The 18,150-nt window shown below is 45.3% G+C and overlaps 1 protein-coding gene and 1 long non-coding RNA gene across 2 annotated transcripts in view; one reads left to right on the top strand and one right to left on the bottom strand.

The window, feature by feature from the left end:
- Positions 1-566: 566 nt before the first annotated feature.
- LOC146046157 (polycystin-1-like protein 2) overlaps positions 567-18,150 on the bottom strand; it is a 73,387-nt gene continuing 55,803 nt past the window's right edge. The window contains exons 30-43 of the mRNA XM_083165374.1: positions 17,648-17,852; positions 17,101-17,329; positions 15,954-16,182; positions 13,700-13,796; positions 12,638-12,772; positions 11,864-12,049; positions 9,682-10,009; positions 8,797-8,930; positions 8,549-8,676; positions 7,165-7,328; positions 5,878-6,088; positions 3,239-3,340; positions 1,669-1,800; positions 567-1,053 (exon numbers count right to left, since the gene is read on the bottom strand). Coding sequence (XP_083021500.1) covers positions 931-1,053; positions 1,669-1,800; positions 3,239-3,340; positions 5,878-6,088; positions 7,165-7,328; positions 8,549-8,676; positions 8,797-8,930; positions 9,682-10,009; positions 11,864-12,049; positions 12,638-12,772; positions 13,700-13,796; positions 15,954-16,182; positions 17,101-17,329; positions 17,648-17,852 — 2,403 coding nt within the window. The 3' untranslated portion in view covers positions 567-930. The remainder of the gene's footprint in view (positions 1,054-1,668; positions 1,801-3,238; positions 3,341-5,877; positions 6,089-7,164; positions 7,329-8,548; positions 8,677-8,796; positions 8,931-9,681; positions 10,010-11,863; positions 12,050-12,637; positions 12,773-13,699; positions 13,797-15,953; positions 16,183-17,100; positions 17,330-17,647; positions 17,853-18,150) is intronic.
- LOC146046159 (uncharacterized) lies at positions 9,263-18,018 on the top strand. Its single transcript, XR_014465766.1, has 3 exons — positions 9,263-10,034; positions 15,962-16,123; positions 17,638-18,018. It is a non-coding gene; the product is annotated as an uncharacterized LOC146046159 (long non-coding RNA).

The following is an 18,150-nucleotide window of genomic DNA, read 5'->3' as shown; positions in this document are numbered from 1 at the left end:
TGCCCTGCGTGGGGTCCCCCATCCTGAGCATAACCTGCCCTAGTCTCATTGAGCTGGACCTGGTTTCAAAAACACGGGGGACAAAAATCATAGGGGTCCCCCATATTTCTGAAACCAGCCCCGGACTCCTGGACCGGTCCTGGTTCCAAAAATACGGGGGAGAAAAAAAATTTCAGCCACTATTCCCCCCCCCCCCCCCCCCCGCATATGAGTAGCACTTACTGCGATGATCCTGGCTGATCGCAGGCCGGTGCTGCCGTCAGAGGTCCGCCCTTCCGATGGCAGGTCGCTGGCTTTCATCGCAGGGAGACCTCGAGCATGGGCACTGCGAACTGTGCACGTCTGATGATCACTTGGGCTACCAATTTACAGCCCAGCGAACGAGCGCGAATCTGCCTCATAGGACTGAAGTTTGTCCTTGGGAGGAATCTGCATATTTTTTTAGTCCTGAAATATTCCCCCAAACTAATACAGAGAAAGTATTTAAATAATAATAACTGAATTATTGGCAACTGGAGTTTGATTGCAATACTTATAGTTTATTATGTACATTACTGAAGCCAGTACATGTATGCTCAAACTAAACAGGAAACCGTTTAATAGCTAAAGATAAATATGAACTTTACTCCTAATATGAAACAACTTAAACTGAATTAATTGCATTGAGTTGCTACAAGATAGCGGATGTGTATCCTGTATTGCCACTGTCATGAATACTCCTGTGCCAGCTGTTAGGGTCATTCGGATAATGATTGTACACCCACAAATACACACAGCTTCACACAAGAAGAAAGAAATCGTTTTCCTTTAACAAGCAAATAAATGAACAAATAAATAAATGTCATTTTTATAGTAACTTCTGCCTGGTGTGTTGCTATGGGTTAGAGAACCTGTTCTGTAGTTACATGCAGCGCATCATATAATACAGTATCACTTGGTCAGCTCTTCTGGAGGCTTTCCCAAACCCTCTGCCTCCTCTTTCTTGTGTCGTAGCCCGAGAAAGCTGCATATTTTCATCAGCATGAGATCCACTATTTCTTCCTCTTCTGATGCCTGTAACGGGTCCAAGAATGCGGATTAGACGTACAATGGGCAAAGAATGTGAGGGCTGCAGAAGCAGTCTCATTTGCATATCAAATTAAGAGGCAAGTACGTTACGCACAGCTCCAAATTCACAAAGTAAATGCCTCCTGTGAATGGATATTTGCCACCTGTGCAGAACTGCGCACAAAGGGTTTGAATGCCAAAACACCTCTCTGGTGTCTTAGATCTGCAAGCATCCTGTACGGGAAGCGGGCGGACCACAACCGTGTCACCGCCGAATTTCCATGGGAACGCCCATGAAACGCTGGGCATTCCCATGGGTGCGACCACGATTCACCATCCACCCGCAGTGCTGTGTGCGAGCGGCCGGTGAATAATCAATTTGCCTTGGCCGATCGCACCAATCGGCTGCACATGTGCAACAATGTTGATGCGCACTCGCTAAACATCGGTCCCCTGTGCGAACGCCACAGTACAAGAATATTTTGTGGGGGATGATGCGAAATGCGCTTACGACCAACTAATGCAAGCATGAGCCCCCTAATATCTGCAACATGAGCCCCCCAATATCTGTGCAGGGGAAGCTGTATGTAGAATGGTAACTTACAGTAGATCATCACCTACCTGGTGATTCTTTTGTTCTTCACTGAACGCAACCAAGATAACCGATATGAAGAGATTGAGCACCACGAAGGTCATGAATATAATGCACGACCCCACCAGGAGGGAACCTAAAACTGGATTATAATCCAATACCTAACAAAGGAGAGGCATATGAAAATATGGTATTGTGCGGCAATGGGGGAATATACTCCAAAAAGTCTACACAATAGTACCGTGTACACCGGGGGAAGACAACCCGTGAACATGGACAATGAAAGAATTTAAGGGAACATTTACTAGGTTTGCGAGATTCAAGTCTGGGCGAGTTTCTGTTTTAAAGGGACAATCTTTAAATGATCAGGCAGACCCGCCAGGAAGTAAATGAAAGTATTACTGTTTTATTACTTTATCAATGGTTACAAATGGTCATTAGGTCGACACCATTAAGCTTGACGGTACTCTTTACCTAGAAGGGCGCCCACGATTTTGATCGTGGGCATCGTTAGTAAAAAATCGCGGGCATCGCATGCACTAAAAAAACGCATGCGATGCGACCGACGCGATTTCCCATAGGGAACAATGTTAAATGTCCCAATACCCGCTTTTCCTGTTCAATGTCTCAATTGACCCGATTTTTCCATAGGAAACAATGTTAAATGACCCAGAGAGGCCAAGTGTGAAATGGCTCCCACAATTGTTAACGCCACCCCACGATCAATGTGAACCCGAAGCGTGGCGAGCGCAGCGGTAAGCGTCCTACGACCTTTTCATACCCCCACTATCCACGTTGGCGTGGAGTTGAGAATAGAAAGTGTGGCGAGCGCAGCGAGCCACCGAGGCCGAAGCGTGGCGAGGGGACGCGGACAGCTGTGAAGCCCGCGAGGGGACGCGTATACCTGTGAAGGTGTCCGCGTCCCCTCGCGGGGCTCGCTGCGCTCGCCACGCTTCGGGCTCGGTGGCTCGCTGCGCTCGCCACACTTTCTATTCTCAACTCCACGCCGACGTGGATAGTGGGGGTATGAAAAGGTCGTAGGATGCGTACCGCTGCGCTCGCCACGCTTCGGGTTCACGTTGATCGTGGGGTGGCGTTAACAATTGTGGGGGCCATTTCACACTTCGGAGTGCCTATTTGGCCTCTCTGGGCCATTTAACATTGTTTCCTATGGAAAAATCGGGTCAATTGAGACATTGAACAGGAAAATCGGGTCAATTGGGACATTTAACATTGTTCCCTATGGGAAATCGCGTGCATCGCGTCGGTCGCATCGCATGCGATTTTTTAGTGCATGCGATGGCCGCGATGGGCGCCCTTCTAGGTAAAGAGTACCAGCTTGACTTGCATTGGGTATACCACTGAAAGTTGACAGGCCTCAGGTCGACACATGCATGAAATACCTCATGTCGGCACATGTCGGCTAAAAAAAAGTGAAAAACTCATGTCAACCTTTCAACTGTCGACCTTCCCATTGTTGACCTAATTCTTGGGTCTACCTTTTGACCCCCTCGACTTTAGCCATGTCGACCTTTCAGGAATTGTACCCTTATATGAGTGTAGGTGCCGGGTGTCGCATTAGAGTTAGTTACTGTGTACCTCCTCATAGTTGAAGATCCCCAACTGGAGGCTGACCATAGTCTTTGTGGAGTCAAACACAGTTTTGTAAGATTTGAGCTTCCATCCGAATATCAAATTACACTGCAAGCAGATAAGACAGGCCAGAGATTACATAGACTGGAGAACTTTCCGTATACTAAACACTCTATTTAATTCACTCTCTTCATTCATTTTCTCCAGCACAGCACATTTTACTTTGCATTGTTAGTACAACAATGTAGGGATGGCCAACAGTGCGCTCATAATTGATGGTTGCAATCAATGGTGAAACTTTGAATGGTAATCTATGGTCACCACCTATGCTATTGGAGACCATCGATGGTTTTGCCCATCGATGGGGTCTCTGTTCTTTCAGTGAAAGGCCCACTGGCCAATCGCAGCCTAGGGGTGGGGCTATGCTCTGTGTCCCGGTACCTTGCAAAAAAAAATGTTTATTCTGTGCCATCGATGGAGGGAAACCATCTAGTTCTCTCCCATCGATAGCAAAATCATTTGTCATTGTCATAGAAACATAGAATTTGACGGCGGATAAGAACCACTTGGCCCATCTAGTGTGTCCCTTGTCCATAAACCATTGATGATTGTGAACCATCGATGGTCGATGTCCATTCCTATATCAATGTGCTGGAACAGTTATTTTAGGCAAGGGCATAGTTACCTTATGTGCAGGGGGTGCAGCTACTACGGGCCCCAGAGCTGAGAGGGGCCACCTTCCCTGTCACAGTTACATGTGTTATATACAGGGGTGTAGCTTCCATAGGTGCTGGGAGTGCAGCTGCTCTGGGGTCCAGAGATGAGAGGGGCCACCTCCCCATACTTGCCTACTTTTATTGTCACCTCCCCAGGAGAAGCCCAGAGAGGCAACAGGTCAGGGGGGTGGAGACAAGGCTGACATCACTGGGCTCTGCCCCCATGTCATAAAAAACAGTGATTTGCAGGCCAGAGTAGAGGGGGCGGGGCTTAAATGACGACTGCTACTAGTGTCATTTTAGCCCCGCCCCCTCTCCACGGACCTGTGAATTCCAGTAATTGTATCAGTGGGGAAGGGGGGTGTGGTGGCTCTGGTCAGCAAGAGGGAGACTTGCCCACCTTCCCGGGGGCTGGGAGGCAGACACCGATTTTTGGGAGCCTCCTGGCCTTTCCGGGAGGGTAGACAAGCCTGTATCCCCTGTCACAATTACATGTGATATATACAGGGGTGTAGCTACCATAGGTGCAGGGAGTGCAGCTACTATGGGCCCCAGAGCTCAGAGGGGCCACCTTCCCTTTCACAGTTACATGTGTTATATACAGGGGCGAAGCTACTATAGGTGCAGGGAGTGCAACGGCTATGGGGCCAGAGCTGAGAGGGGCCACCTTCCCTGTCACAGTTACATGTGTTATATACAGGGGTGAAGCTACTATACAGATGTAGCCCTCCTCATTTAACCTGTTAATACGATTAAGTGAGTAATGGGATTACTATGCTAATCCCCTACTGTATTGTTCTATGTATTGGCAGGTATTCAATGCCGGTGCGAGCGGCCGGCGAGGGGGTTAAACTGCGAGGATCACAGAAAACCAGTGATCCTCGCAGTTTAACCCCCGCGCCGGCCGCTCGCACTATGCAACGTTCCGGGGGAATCCTCGCTGTCACAGAACTGCGAAGATTCCCCTAAACTGCGAGAGCCGCGGCTAGTGCAGCAAACTCGCTGTAATTAGCCTCGATTCTCGCAGATTTTGAAAGCACATTCGCAAATTCCCCCTTGCTCAAAAAACGGAGCGAGGGGGAATTTGCGAATGAGGGGGGTCATTTGAATACTGACAGGGTGAGCGGTGACTGCGAGCAAAAAGTCCTGCTCGCAGTCACCGCTCGCCCACGGCATTGAATATATGCCATAGTATTGCTGCTGAGAACAATAGGATAGCCAGGGCTAGCCATGGTGAGCCATGACCTAAGGAACAAATTTGAGAGAGGCTCCAACTGTAGGGGCAGGAAGTGCAGCTGCTATGGGGACCAGAGCTGAGAGGGGCCACCACATGGACCTACTAAATCTAATGTATAAAATGAACTGGCAATCATAGTAATGTTACATAATATGAACTGTGGCACTGTAATGTGGCACAATATGAAGTGAAGGCACTATAGAATGGCTGCTATGAGGCCCAAAAACTCTGGCTACTCCCCTGGTATTAGGTATGAAGGGTGTGGAGACACAAGCGAAACACATCCACAAGAAATGCAAGAATGCGCCTGCTGTCTATGCCCATTGTGCAGGTGTGACTTGGTCATGATGATTCATCTGTATGGACAAGGCCTGTGTTTTCCAGTATCTGTCAATCAGCCTTGCATGGTCCGTTTACAAGGGAACCCCATGTACAGTGTACTGTGCGAATGCATTGTCGTTCCATAATAGGAAGGCCTACGAACGGGGCTGAATCAACACCTATATTCGTTAGTTCAAGGTATTTATAATAACATGCAACTCTTAAGTACAATATTCCTTAAGCGATTGCCATTAACAAAACAAAATGCTGCTTATGTTTCTTATATTAGTGCAACCTGTTCTATGCATCAGCTAAATAGCTATTTTACGCTCGGACAATTCTGCACTGTAATAGAACATCAATGCACTCACAGCAATGGAATAGGCCAGGAACATTATGACCATGACGGTGATGAATCCAGAGATGTCACCCCAGGCTCTGCGCAGTGTTGCTGTGATCATGTTAAGTTTTGGATTGAGTCTTAGAAGATGCCACAGCTTAATGGTCGATAGAAGTACTAAGAAAGCTATCAGGTACCCCAAGGCTGCGTCCGCATCTGCAGTTTCATTAAAACTTACAAACCTTCAAATAAATAAAGAGAAAGTAACTAAATAAAGACATTATTTCATGACAGTAAGTGCATAAAAAAGGGACATTGCAAAACAAATATTGTGACCTTATTTTACATGAAAGAGGGCCAGTCACCTGGACAAGGACACCATGCACACCAGGCGGCTGACTGACGCAAAGTGGCTGTAGTTGGGGGTAGCCGGCGAAGTCTGATTTACTGCCTTATGCTAATTCAGCACACCTGCTTACATTAGGCCACACCCCTAGTACATGGGCACATGGGAGGGCGGGGCAACCAGCACCATAAATGCAGCACTGGCCGGAAGACAATCTGGAGGAAATATACTAATCTTGGCCATGTTGGCCAAGCGGCTATACGAATGGTTAAGAACTGGATCGGACGTGTTTTCGGCCTGAAAATTTGGCTAATTTACCTAGCTGGATTTGTATTTTACATTGAAGTCGTTCGTGTTTGGCTGCCAAGTTTACCGGCAACCAAACACGTCCGACCCCAGAGCATCGCACGGATCAGTCAGATAAACATTTACCAAATTATTTCTAACCTTAAAAATGCTAAATATATTTTTAGTTGTCAAAAGAGCTCATTTACTGTACATGTCCTTTTTCTATTTTGTTCCCATTAAATGCAGGTTCTGCACATCGGCTTTTGCTGCTTTTGCTGATTAAAATGATATATAACATGCCCATATATTGTATGTAATTGTGATTTTATCTGCATACATTTTTCTGATACAGCGCTTCCTACCCAAACAGTGTAACATTAAAACCAAGCTTTAGAACCTGTGATCTAGGCTAGGGGATCTCAGTAGGGATTAGGATATTAGGTATGGTTTGTATGTTTGGGTTAAGGTATTAGGTGGGGTTATGATTAGGAAGAGGTTTGGGGTTAGGGTTGTTAGTGTCATTCTTTTCCCCATATAAAATAATCTCTGTCTCCTCCTCTATCCGATACATTCTAGGAAGCGCATCCATTTATCCTCTTTAGAAGCCTTGATAAATCTCCCCCATATGATCTCTAGGAATGACAAACAGAGAGATGGATGATGGTGGTGACATTCAGCATTTACTCGTCTTTGTGGTCCTGGTAGTAGTTGATGTCTCTGTTCCCAAGAATAGTCCTTTTCACAAAGACAGAGAGGGCGCTCCAACTGATCAGAATTATTGTGAACTCCAGCAAGTTCCACTTGCTCTGAAAGTACCGTCTGCATTTTACACTTCTGATGAGTTTGACCTGTAAATAATACACAAACATAGGTACGTGGTTGGAAAAAGGGCATGAAGTTCAACCAGTTCCATATACTTATTTTGTGAAACATGCAAACACCAAATCCCCCTCCCATCCCCCAGATATCCACAGAGCCGGATTCAGAGAAGTATGCAAACCAGCGGTCTAGTGTGCTACTCCAATGGCGGGTAGACATTGCATGTGCAGGACAGGTCCTGTGTTGTAGATCACAGTGCTCACCAACCAATCTACAAAAAAGATGCGTGTCACCCCCATGTTTTAGGTGTGCCAAGGAATACATCTTCTGACACAAATTTCCTGTTCCCGGTAGAGGAGTTCCGGTGGTCAGTCCTAATAAGCTCACATAGATGGTTGCAACCAGAAGGTCATGCTGGTGTTCCGGGCTGTGTCCACAGGAGAAGCACTTGGATCTCACAAGTGCATGCAGGAGTCATCTATCTCCTACAGACGCCTCCAGCCCCATTTGAATTTCACGGCATTGCAGAACCGCATCCTTGCAGCTGTGCAATTCCATACCAGCACATATTAGGCCGTGAGATCACTAGAGAGGGGTGAATGGCAATCCGCTAGGACTTGAAAGGAAAATAAATGCTGGATGGAATAAACTGTATTAAATTTATGTTGGAATTTAGTAATATTTACAAACATGACGATTAGAGGTCAAAATGAATAGAACATTTTTTTTATCTTCTTAGGGTAAAAAAATAACTTTTTGGACAATAACATTCAGTAATCTCGCCATCATTTAAAGAATAAAGATGGCTGGGGCCATGCAGAGACATGGACACAACAAAATGGTACATTTCCACCCTTAAGTAGAGCCATATACTTCCTGTAGATGCACCACATAACTGTCCGTGTATTTTCGCATGAACCCCATAACGATGGCAGAAGATAACCCCCCTAACTGTACTCTGCATATATCAGACCATCATTTCTTCCCCTGATCTGTCAGATGGGCACAGGTTCGCTGTAGCGAATGCACGTGACAGAGATTGGAGGTTGGAGCAGATAGGGTCTGGGGTGGGGTGTAGAGTTAGTGGGCTAAAAACTGTCACAACTCAAAGAGAAAGTAAAAACTGTCACAGCTCAAAGTGAAAGTACATTGCGGAAGCCTTCATTTTGATGGGCTTTTTATTAATATTAACAAAAGTATGGATGGATATAAAAACACCACATTTGATTCGACTTTGCTATTCCCTTACCTGTACCACCATGTAGTAAATAACGAAGAGGAAGTAGATAACTTCAGCTGCCACAACAAAGATGTGCAAGCCATCGGTGTAAGGATACAGGCGGATGCTCTGCAGATCAGCATGTGTCAGGAAGGTGCCTTAAAAACAACAAGTGTCAGGTAATTATTTGATGAAAAAATTTTGTTACAGCGATTCTGTTGCAGCCACTGAGGCAAATATCTTGCAATGTTGTTATAAACCTTCATTATTGTTCCTACCTAATGCATTTGTCTCGAACATCAGCCTTACAATGCAGAAGAGGTTGACGTTGGCGTTATAAATGGTAAATTCCACAAACACTGCTCTGGTGTAAGTGTCCAGCCAGACATTGTTGAAGAGATACTGCAAAACTCTGGAAAGAGTAAAACAGTATTATCAGGAAGGTGCTGGCAGTATACAGTATGTGCTGGTTGTTGGAGAATTATATCTCCGGGGATTCTGAGTTCCATGAATGGTTTAGATCACAGATTCCCGAACTCAGTCCTCAGGAACCCTAAGCAGTGGTGTAACTATTAATTCTGCACCCCACTGCAGAAAATGCAGGGGGCGCCCCCCCCCCCTAGGGTAAACAAACAGCACTCGCTGCCTCCTCTAGCATCCTCAAAAACTGTCTGCAGTATGGGGGTAGCCATTTTCAGACTGTCACATTTTTGTATTAGCAGCGCTGCAGCAGTAGCTGGGAGAGCCAGGACCCGGTGCAGACAGAAGCGCCGGCGGCAGAAGGCACTGAGTAACAATAGACCCACACCCTCTCAGCGCCTCCCTGCCACCGCGGGGGCTGCAGGACTATAGTTACTTATGCCACTGCCCCTAACAGTTCATGTTTTCCAGGTCACCTGTTGATTTTTAAAATGTGACAGCTGGTGATACAAAGCGCACCTGGCGGGTGACCTGGAAAACATGACCTGTTTTGGGTCCTGAGGAACGAGTGTGGGAACCACTGGTTTACATAATGGGATACATCAGTTTCAGACTATTGAAAGGAAAGGTTCAGCTCGTTACCGGCTTGAATCATAACTCTGGACTCAATATTTTGCTTGTCTGTACATTTGGTAAGTAGGGCTAGCTAATTCTGCCGATATATTTTGGCTATATAGGAATACCTGGAAGCAGTTGCTCGATCGCTCCCTAAATCAACCACATAGCCCCCTCCGCGGTACGTTGTCATTCGTCCCCAGACTGGGTGGCCCCTAAGCTTGGACTGGGTCTGGTAGTGCCATGCTGAGTTGGCTTCAGTTGTGTTGCTGAATGTAGAGATATTCCAGTTTTCACCGTACAGTCCCATATCTTCTGCGTCCAGAGAGTATGGAGTCCGGCAGTCTTCAATCGTGTTCCGCAGGGCACCAGCTATTGGGCAAGAATCCTTTATGACTCGCACCTGACGGATTCTCGTACCCCCAACCAGCTTGGATTTACCATCGGTCACAAAGCCTAGTCCACAGCAAACAAGACAACAGTCAGTAACGTGACTTTCAATTTTATATCATTCTACCTAGTGTTTGTGACCTTGCTGAAAGAATTAAAGTAAATCTACTCCATTGGTGCAGATTCCAAATATGCACTGTTAGCGGTCCCTGAGACCCAGGTGAGGCAATCACTGAACTAGGGTCTGGTAAATAATCACAGTACCTGAGCATGGAATCGGGACATCTGTCAGAATGAACTTAGGTCTACAGTCATTAGGTCGACCCCACTAGGTCGACTGGCAGGAAGGTCGACCTGACTTAAGGTCGAAATGGGCCAAGGTCGACATGACTTAAGGTCGAATTTGCATAAAGGTCGACATGAGGAAGGTCGACTGGTCATAAGGTCGACATGGGGTTTTCACTGTTTTTTTATCCGAATGTCGACACAGTCGACATGGACACAGTTGGCAATGAGAATCGGACCCTCGCATCGCTCGCTTTGCTCGCGATGCTTCGGGCACGGTGCCTCGCTGCGCTCGCCACACTATTTTATTCTCCCACCATACCCTAGTGGATGGTAGGGCATGAAATACCGCCTGTCGGCACATGTCAGCTCAAAAAACAGTGAAAAACCCATGTCGACCTTATGACCAGTCGACCTTCCTCATGTTGACCTTTATGCAAATTCGACCTTAAGTCATGTCGACCTTGGCCCATGTCGACCTTAAGTCAGGTCGACCTTCCTGCCAGTCGACCTAGTGGGGTCGACCTAATGACTGTAGATCTAAGTTCATTCTAATAGATGACCGCTTCCCTTGTGAGGAGACCTAGAAAACATGCACTGTAAGCAGCCCCACAGGTCTGGATTTCTGATGTACTACTCTAGTTAGTATTATATAGTGGAAGCTATAAACAGAGATTTATAAGCATTTACATTAATTACACACACATGGGATTGGTTCCGGTTGATCGATCTACAGTGTCTAAAGAAAAGGCCGCCTGGTGAAAATGTCGACATGGTCAAAGTGTTAAAATGTAGACACTTGACATACGGCTTGTACTTACTTCACCACCCATGTTGGCATAGAGTGGCACCACCCATGACGCATAAAGCATGACTCGTGTGCCGAGCATAGCGAGGACCACCCATGAAGCATGTCGGGCTAAGCGAGCCATGTTAGGGTACTCGCTACATTAATTGGGAGTCCATGTCGACAGTTGTCAACATTGACAACAAAAATGTGAAAAACTTACGACCGTTTTATGTGTCGACCCTTTGACTTTTTGACCCTGTCGACCTTTTGGGGTCGACCTATCTAGACACTATCTAATAATTCACACCCAACAATCACTAAGGTATTAATTTACCACTGGAGGGTCAGTGGGTGAGCTCTGTATTGCAGCATATGCAAAAAGCAGGGTATGAGGGGTGAATTTATGAAGCTTGGAGAAGTGTTATCTATCCCCATAAAGAACGTTATGAGCAAGGTGATAATGGTTCAGCCAATCAGCTCTTACCTGTTAATTTACATATTGTAGCTGATTGGCTGAACCATTATCACCTTGCTCATAACGTTCTTTATGGGGATAGATAACACTTCTCCAAGCTTCATAAATTCACCCCTGAGTCCCTTTTGCACCTCCTTTGAAACACCACCACCAACTGAACCAATACCTCCATAAGATAATACATGTAATTTCCTGGGAAGGAGCTGGATGGTAGAAATGTTGGGCAAAGGATTATTAAATATGATTATAAATATCTATTATGCTTTATAATGATTATTGGTTCAGCCTATAAGGTCAGACTCCAATGTGTGTAGTAAGGTGAAAGTAAGTTAGCAATAAGACCCCTGAGCCCTTTAATTATGAAAAGTACCTGGAAAGGTTCCATATAGATTGTTGATGAGGGTGGTGTTTGCCCAGGTAAAGAAATCTCTGTAGCTGCAAACATCTCCTAGACCACCAGTGAAACTGTCCTTGATATGTTTATTGAGGTAGTATGAATTCGGGTCTCTCTGCCCATATGCCACCAGCAATAGCATCCACAAGAACCCCAGGTAGGCTGAAAGACAATAGTTATAGTGACGGGGTATGTATTTATATGCTCAAATATTGTAACTTTATTGTACTTTATAGAACAACGACACCAATAATTATTGTGCCTTCGTAATCTAGTAATGTGTTATTCTGTTTAGCTAAACCACATAATGTCTGTATGTAATGATGTCATTGTAGGAATTAGACATACTTACATTTTGGGGTAGATTCACTATTCTTCTAAAGGAGACAAGTGGTAGAATTGGTCATAGCAACCAATCAAATGCTGTGTATCATTTTCTAGACTGCAGTAGGGTAATGATAGCTAGAATGTCATTGGTTGCTATGGGTAACACCACCATTTGTATCTTCGGTAAAATCGATCTACCCCTTTGTCTTGGCAAACTCATAAGCATTATATATACAGTTTATATTATATACAACGTATTAGACGATTGAAAAGATCTAATTCCTAGCAGAATACAAGTGCTGGGCTGTTGAAATGTTCCCTGGAGCATCATTATGACCATCGTTACCCTTTATACTTAAGTATGTACTTTAAAATGGACCCCACTGATTATGTGTTTGGCTCAGCCAATCATTGAGCACTTACCTAGTATTTCTCTTATTAAGGCGAAAACTTTTTGCTCCTTTATAAAGTTACTCTTCATCCTTGAGACATCAGTAGGAGGAGGAGGCTGGTAGATGTTACTGTCCCTGCGGCACTCTAGCAGAGGATTCGGATCACCTGTGGATGCAACAGTTACAGATGTCATTCACTTACCTACAGAAGTTTATGGTTCTCACTTCCTGTCTAGGCAAAGACGCATAGGGCTGGATATTTTTTTTTTTTTTTAAATACTGACAGGGTGTCCCAAAGGCATGAGCCAAAAAATATAGGATCATGGCTTCATGTGGAAACTCTTCGGGAAGGGGCTAAAATAATGTGATTTGCCAAATTTTTGCCCTGCCCCCTCCCCAAACAGCCACCAATATTGGTAATTCACCGGCAAAGGAGGGGGGCTGCAGAGGTAGCCAACTGAATGCGGCAGGCTTGCCCACCCATCTGGGGGCTGGGAGGAGAAGTGATTTTCGGGAGCCTCCCCGCCATACCTGGAAGGTAGACAACCCTAACATAGAAGGAACCGAACATCTGCTGCTGAGAAGAGGTGTATATCGCAGTATGCACTTGGCATTTTGTGCTGGTCAGTTTCGGGGTTTTTTCCCTTTCCTTACTTAAATCCCTAACTGCGTGACGTCTTCATCCAGTGAACATGACAAAATGTTCTGGGCACGTAGGGCTTTGGACACTCTCCTAAATGAGAAGGGCCCTGTTACTCCCCAATCCCCTCAGAGACGAAAGGCCTACTGAGGGAAAAATGGATTGGTGGGGCTCTCCTCAACATAGCTTAGAAAGACATCATCAAGCCCCGAAGGGTTTAGATTCGGTGGACTTCCCTCCGCCTTTCGGCTCAGGTTGTCAAATCTTCCACAGAGTTGGCCATAATGTCTCCCTGGATTGAAGACCTTGGTTCTCACTGTAAGGAGAGAGTCTAAGCACATGGGAAGCAGGGCAGCCCTTAAGGATCATGTCTACAGCCAAAATCGCCACAAAACACATGAGAAGAATTCTATATCATTCTGCCTGTGCGGAGTTACTGATTGCAGGAGGCACCTGGCGCAGAGTAGTCGCCGTTCAGCGTGGTTTCTTCCTCATCTTCTGGTTCCACTTTCTTAAGAACTAGAGCAAAAAATGCTGCAAAACCCAGCACCTAAAATGTAAAATATCAAACAATATTTGTAACATTTCCATCAATTGTTGGGAACAGATAATAGTTAATACGCTAGCTGTAATTTTTGTCCCTCGCTAACGATGCGCTCCCTCATCTGTCCAGGCAGGATGACGGATGGCACTGCCCCCACCCAGTTGTGCCCAAAGATATATAAATGTCAAACAAGACCAACCTCCTTCCACACTTTTCTATATTTCTGCCAGGTCTTTACTTCAATTAACTTGTTTAATGAATTGAGAGATTGATGAGACATCTACATTGTCTTTATTACATATGGCAAAATTGCAGCTTTTTATGAAATTGCTTATAGACTGTGCCTGGAAATACGCAATTCTCTGATTAAACTATATGGCAGCTCTGGGCTGATGAAGAATCCCTGTTCCCTGGCAGAGTGGAAATGATCATCCATCACAAGGAAGGAGCCTAGAAAAGTCATAGACAAAGCCAGGGGAAGCCAACGCCAGTCCTCGATAGCTACCAACAGTTAACGTTTTCCAGGTCTCCTCACAGAACCACAAGTGAAGTATTTAGCTCCACCTGTGGATCTATTACAATGTGTTAGTCAGTAATGAGTGCACCTATGTATCTGTTAGGTGAGCTGGAAAACATGAACTGTTGGTAGCTCTCAAGGACTGGAGTTGGCTATCCCTGGACTATACAATATAATAAATGAATACATTTTCTCCATTAAAGGCTATTTACATTTTTTGCTGCTCAACAAAACAGCGGTGCGTATACCCCATACAGTGCTATCCCTTATTATCTCACCCGAGATGTAGTTCCACTGTCGGCAGTCATCATGTCGATAATCTCTATGGGGTCAGGCAAATGCTAGTATGTTTACACTTAGAGCTTCCAGCAAGGCACCTGATGTTTTAAAGGGCAAAATCAGGCTTCAGGGGTGGGGGGGTGTATAGTTAGAGCTGAGCTGCATGGAGGGGGTGTATGGTTAGAGTTAGGCTGGGGGAAGGGGGGTGTAGGGTTTGTGCCCCATTACATTTTTAATTTATTTTTGTGCACCCTTTTATATTATTCATTTATTTTTTTGCCCCATGTTCCCTGTTATATTTTAAGTGTATTTTGTGGCCCCATCATATTTTTAGGTAATTTATGCACCCCCCGTTTAATTTGAAATAGTTTCTGTGCCTCCAGCCCCCTTTTGTCAGGTGTGTCAGCAGCGGCTCCCTCCCATTAAAGTAACTTACCTCTGGCAGCGGCTGCCATTGCTGCTTTTCCTGACGCTCCTCCTCGAGTCCTCAGTTATCAGCCTCAGAGCAGACAGGAATTCACTCAGAGACTGAGAGAAGCAACTTGCAGCCTTGCAATTGGCTTTCTGTTGCCGTGGCTACCGAAGGAGACCAGCAGTTGGCAGACTGAATGGATGCAGGGGTACAGGGTGCTGCTGCCTCTGCATCCATGTCTGTCCGACATGCACCTGCCGCCCTGCCCGGCCACATTCCCCCGCCGTACGCGGACGTGTGTAGCTCCGTGCATTAAAAAAAATACAACTTTGGTGCGCCGGGGGAGATGGCGGCACCGGGCCCTTTTTAACCTCTTGGGAACTACCATCTTAGTAAATTTACCCTTTATAATGCTGGCCCTTTTAATATGTGGCTAGCATCAGATAACTGTGCCAGTATTTCAGTGTCCCCATCAGACGGAGGTCGAGTACTTTGTCGGGTACTCATTACCAAAGCTAAGTCTAATTGGGAAGGGGGGTTGCCTGGTCTGCTGCTGAGGGGGCATTGTCTGCCTTTGCGGCACACATCATACTTTTTTAACCAGGCCTTTCTAGGCTCTTGATGGCTCTAGTACCCATCACGTTTGTTGACATCATGACTGTCCAGCAATCGCATAGATCCCCTTCACCCAACGATTCCCCAATGACTTAGCAAACCTCTGCTCTGAAAATGTCCTGCGCTGTGTAAGTTAATTACTATATATATTTTAATCAGATAATGGGGACAAAGCAGAGTTGAACACAAATCAGCCGTAATTACATGCATGCAGATAACTGTAGTATACTGTATGGTTCAGATGCTGGAAGGATACAACTATCTAGTAAGTGCTGAAATAAAAGAATGTTTTTGTCATTTAACCAGATAAGACTTCATATGACAGCTCTCTGAAACTAACTTTTAAAGGTTGCGTGATGAAGAGACTCTCGAAGAATGAGATTGCCATGGAGATCAGCCACTTGATAGAACTGTCCTTCCCGTAATGTAAGCCGTATAACATTGTGAAGAACCCAGATACTCCGCTTGTAGCTGCCACCAGAAACCAGCCAATGAAGACGAACCACCAAGGTAACCCCTTAGTCTTATTCTTCTTCTTATCCTCTGATAAACTGGCGCTGGAGGAGCATCTACGGATACAGCAGAAGATAAAGGGTAACAGATGATAATGAGGAGTTTCCCTTGTCCAGATGCCCTGTCCACGCATAGTGGCCCTCTAAACAGCATTGTAGGCCCTGGACAAAGCAATGCATCATAAAATGCCCCTCCTGTGCTGTCTCTCTAAACAATCTCAAAATACGTATTGGCAAACTTCCTAACTTTCAGATGTGTCCATTTGGGACTGAAAAAAGAGCAGGGCCTTGGTTGGAGGGGGGCGTGGCATCGGGCAGAGCCTCATGGTACGACCCCCTGTAGTCCCTGGCTTACATCCTGCTCCCTTATTTGCTGTCATCATCTATTCAGTGGTCAACAGCAGCTTTGCAGAGTAGAGCAGCGGTGACCCCAGGTTCCCACAACTGTCACACCCGCAGGATACTGCGGCATGCAGGTGGAACAGTGTCCAAATAGCGTGACTGCCCTGCTGGAAAAAAGGACAGTTGGGGAGTATGGTATTGGCAAGACAATGTATGTGCCTGATTTACTACATGCTAATATAGAAGTTGCAATAGATAATCCTAACAGGCCTATATGCCCTTACTTGCTGGTTTGCACAGGTCATATTTATCTGAGCATGCCCTTACTGAATTCTTACCACTTGGGAATGCCCCTTTAACCCCCGGTCCCACCTCTACAGTCATAAAGTGCAATAGGTGCAAAACACGTGAGGTTCTGCACAGCCACATCTGTGTACATTCACTTTCTGACCATGTGAAGCCCATATTAATGCGCCATATATTAATCACTCAGCATTACCTCCTTGTAGTGCTAAGAATGCTTATTAGCATTGTTACCCAGTCTATTCCATGTTTTTTTAATTTATTTAAAAGTTACTATAAGTCAATTTAGAAGCAAGATCATATTTCCACAGCTTAGTCATTGGTCCTCACATGTCACTAGCAGAACCAGATGCATAGATACGGTCTTCCAAGATTTCCTTCATGTTCCGCACTTGTGAAACAGCCTGGCTGTAACTCCGAGGGTTCTGGAACTGATGATGTCCTAGGAGCTCCAACTTCCTCTCGATGTGCTGGAGCTGCTGATAGAGGTAGCGGTTCTGATCTCCTCGTAGAGGCCTCTCTCCTAGCGCTTTTTCTGGGGTAGGGCTCCTTATTTCCTCTGGGGGAACATATATAAATGCAATGACCGGGTACAACCCAAATCTCAGTACCTTAGAATCTCAACATTCTTAGAAAAAGCTATAAATCACCAATTAAAAATGTTACAGTATCTTAGTGGTTAGATCGATGTCCACCTTGACTGCACACAAGTTTTCCACCCATTCTGGTCAGCAGATGATCAATAATGATCCCATATTCATGGTTGATGGATGTTTTGGCCCCAACACAAAGCAGATTGATTTATGCATTTAAAAAAATATATTTAACAAAAACATCTGGTTTTGTCTGTATGTTTGATCTCATCAGGCCAATTTACCATCTACAGAGCCTAGGCTGAGGGTCAGAGACATCTCCTTCTTCTTGTCTTCATCGTAAAACTCTTGGCCAGCTCTGTTCTGCTTTAGGATGATGTCTTCTACCAGTGATAAAAGTTTGTTGATGTCTGCTGACTTCCCAAAATGTATATCGGGTAAAGGGGCCTTCTGGGCTTTAAACAGAGAGCTGGCAATTCTCCTGATGTCCTGTAACAAAGATGGAGCCAGTTCAGCATAATTATAATAATATAATGGCAAGCATACATTTAATATTTACTCAGCATACTCAAAACACAAAATGATTTTGTCGTCCTCTGGATTAACGCTTCTAGAGTGCACACTTGTTTAATCTACAATTTTACTAATTATGGGCCTGATTCAGAGATATTCTGCGTGAATATCTGTCATCTGGTCAAACCTCAGATTCCTCTGGCCAGAGAGTGTTTACACAAAGCCACTGGCCTCAGCAGGCCTTCAAAACGAGACTGACATGGAACACCACCAC

This window comes from Crinia signifera, chromosome 11 (assembly GCF_055691185.1).
Source record: "Crinia signifera chromosome 11, ASM5569118v1, whole genome shotgun sequence".
Classification (NCBI taxonomy): domain Eukaryota; kingdom Metazoa; phylum Chordata; class Amphibia; order Anura; family Myobatrachidae; genus Crinia; species Crinia signifera.
Note: the sequence above shows the minus strand (reverse complement) of the source record. Positions and strands in the feature narration are given on the sequence as shown.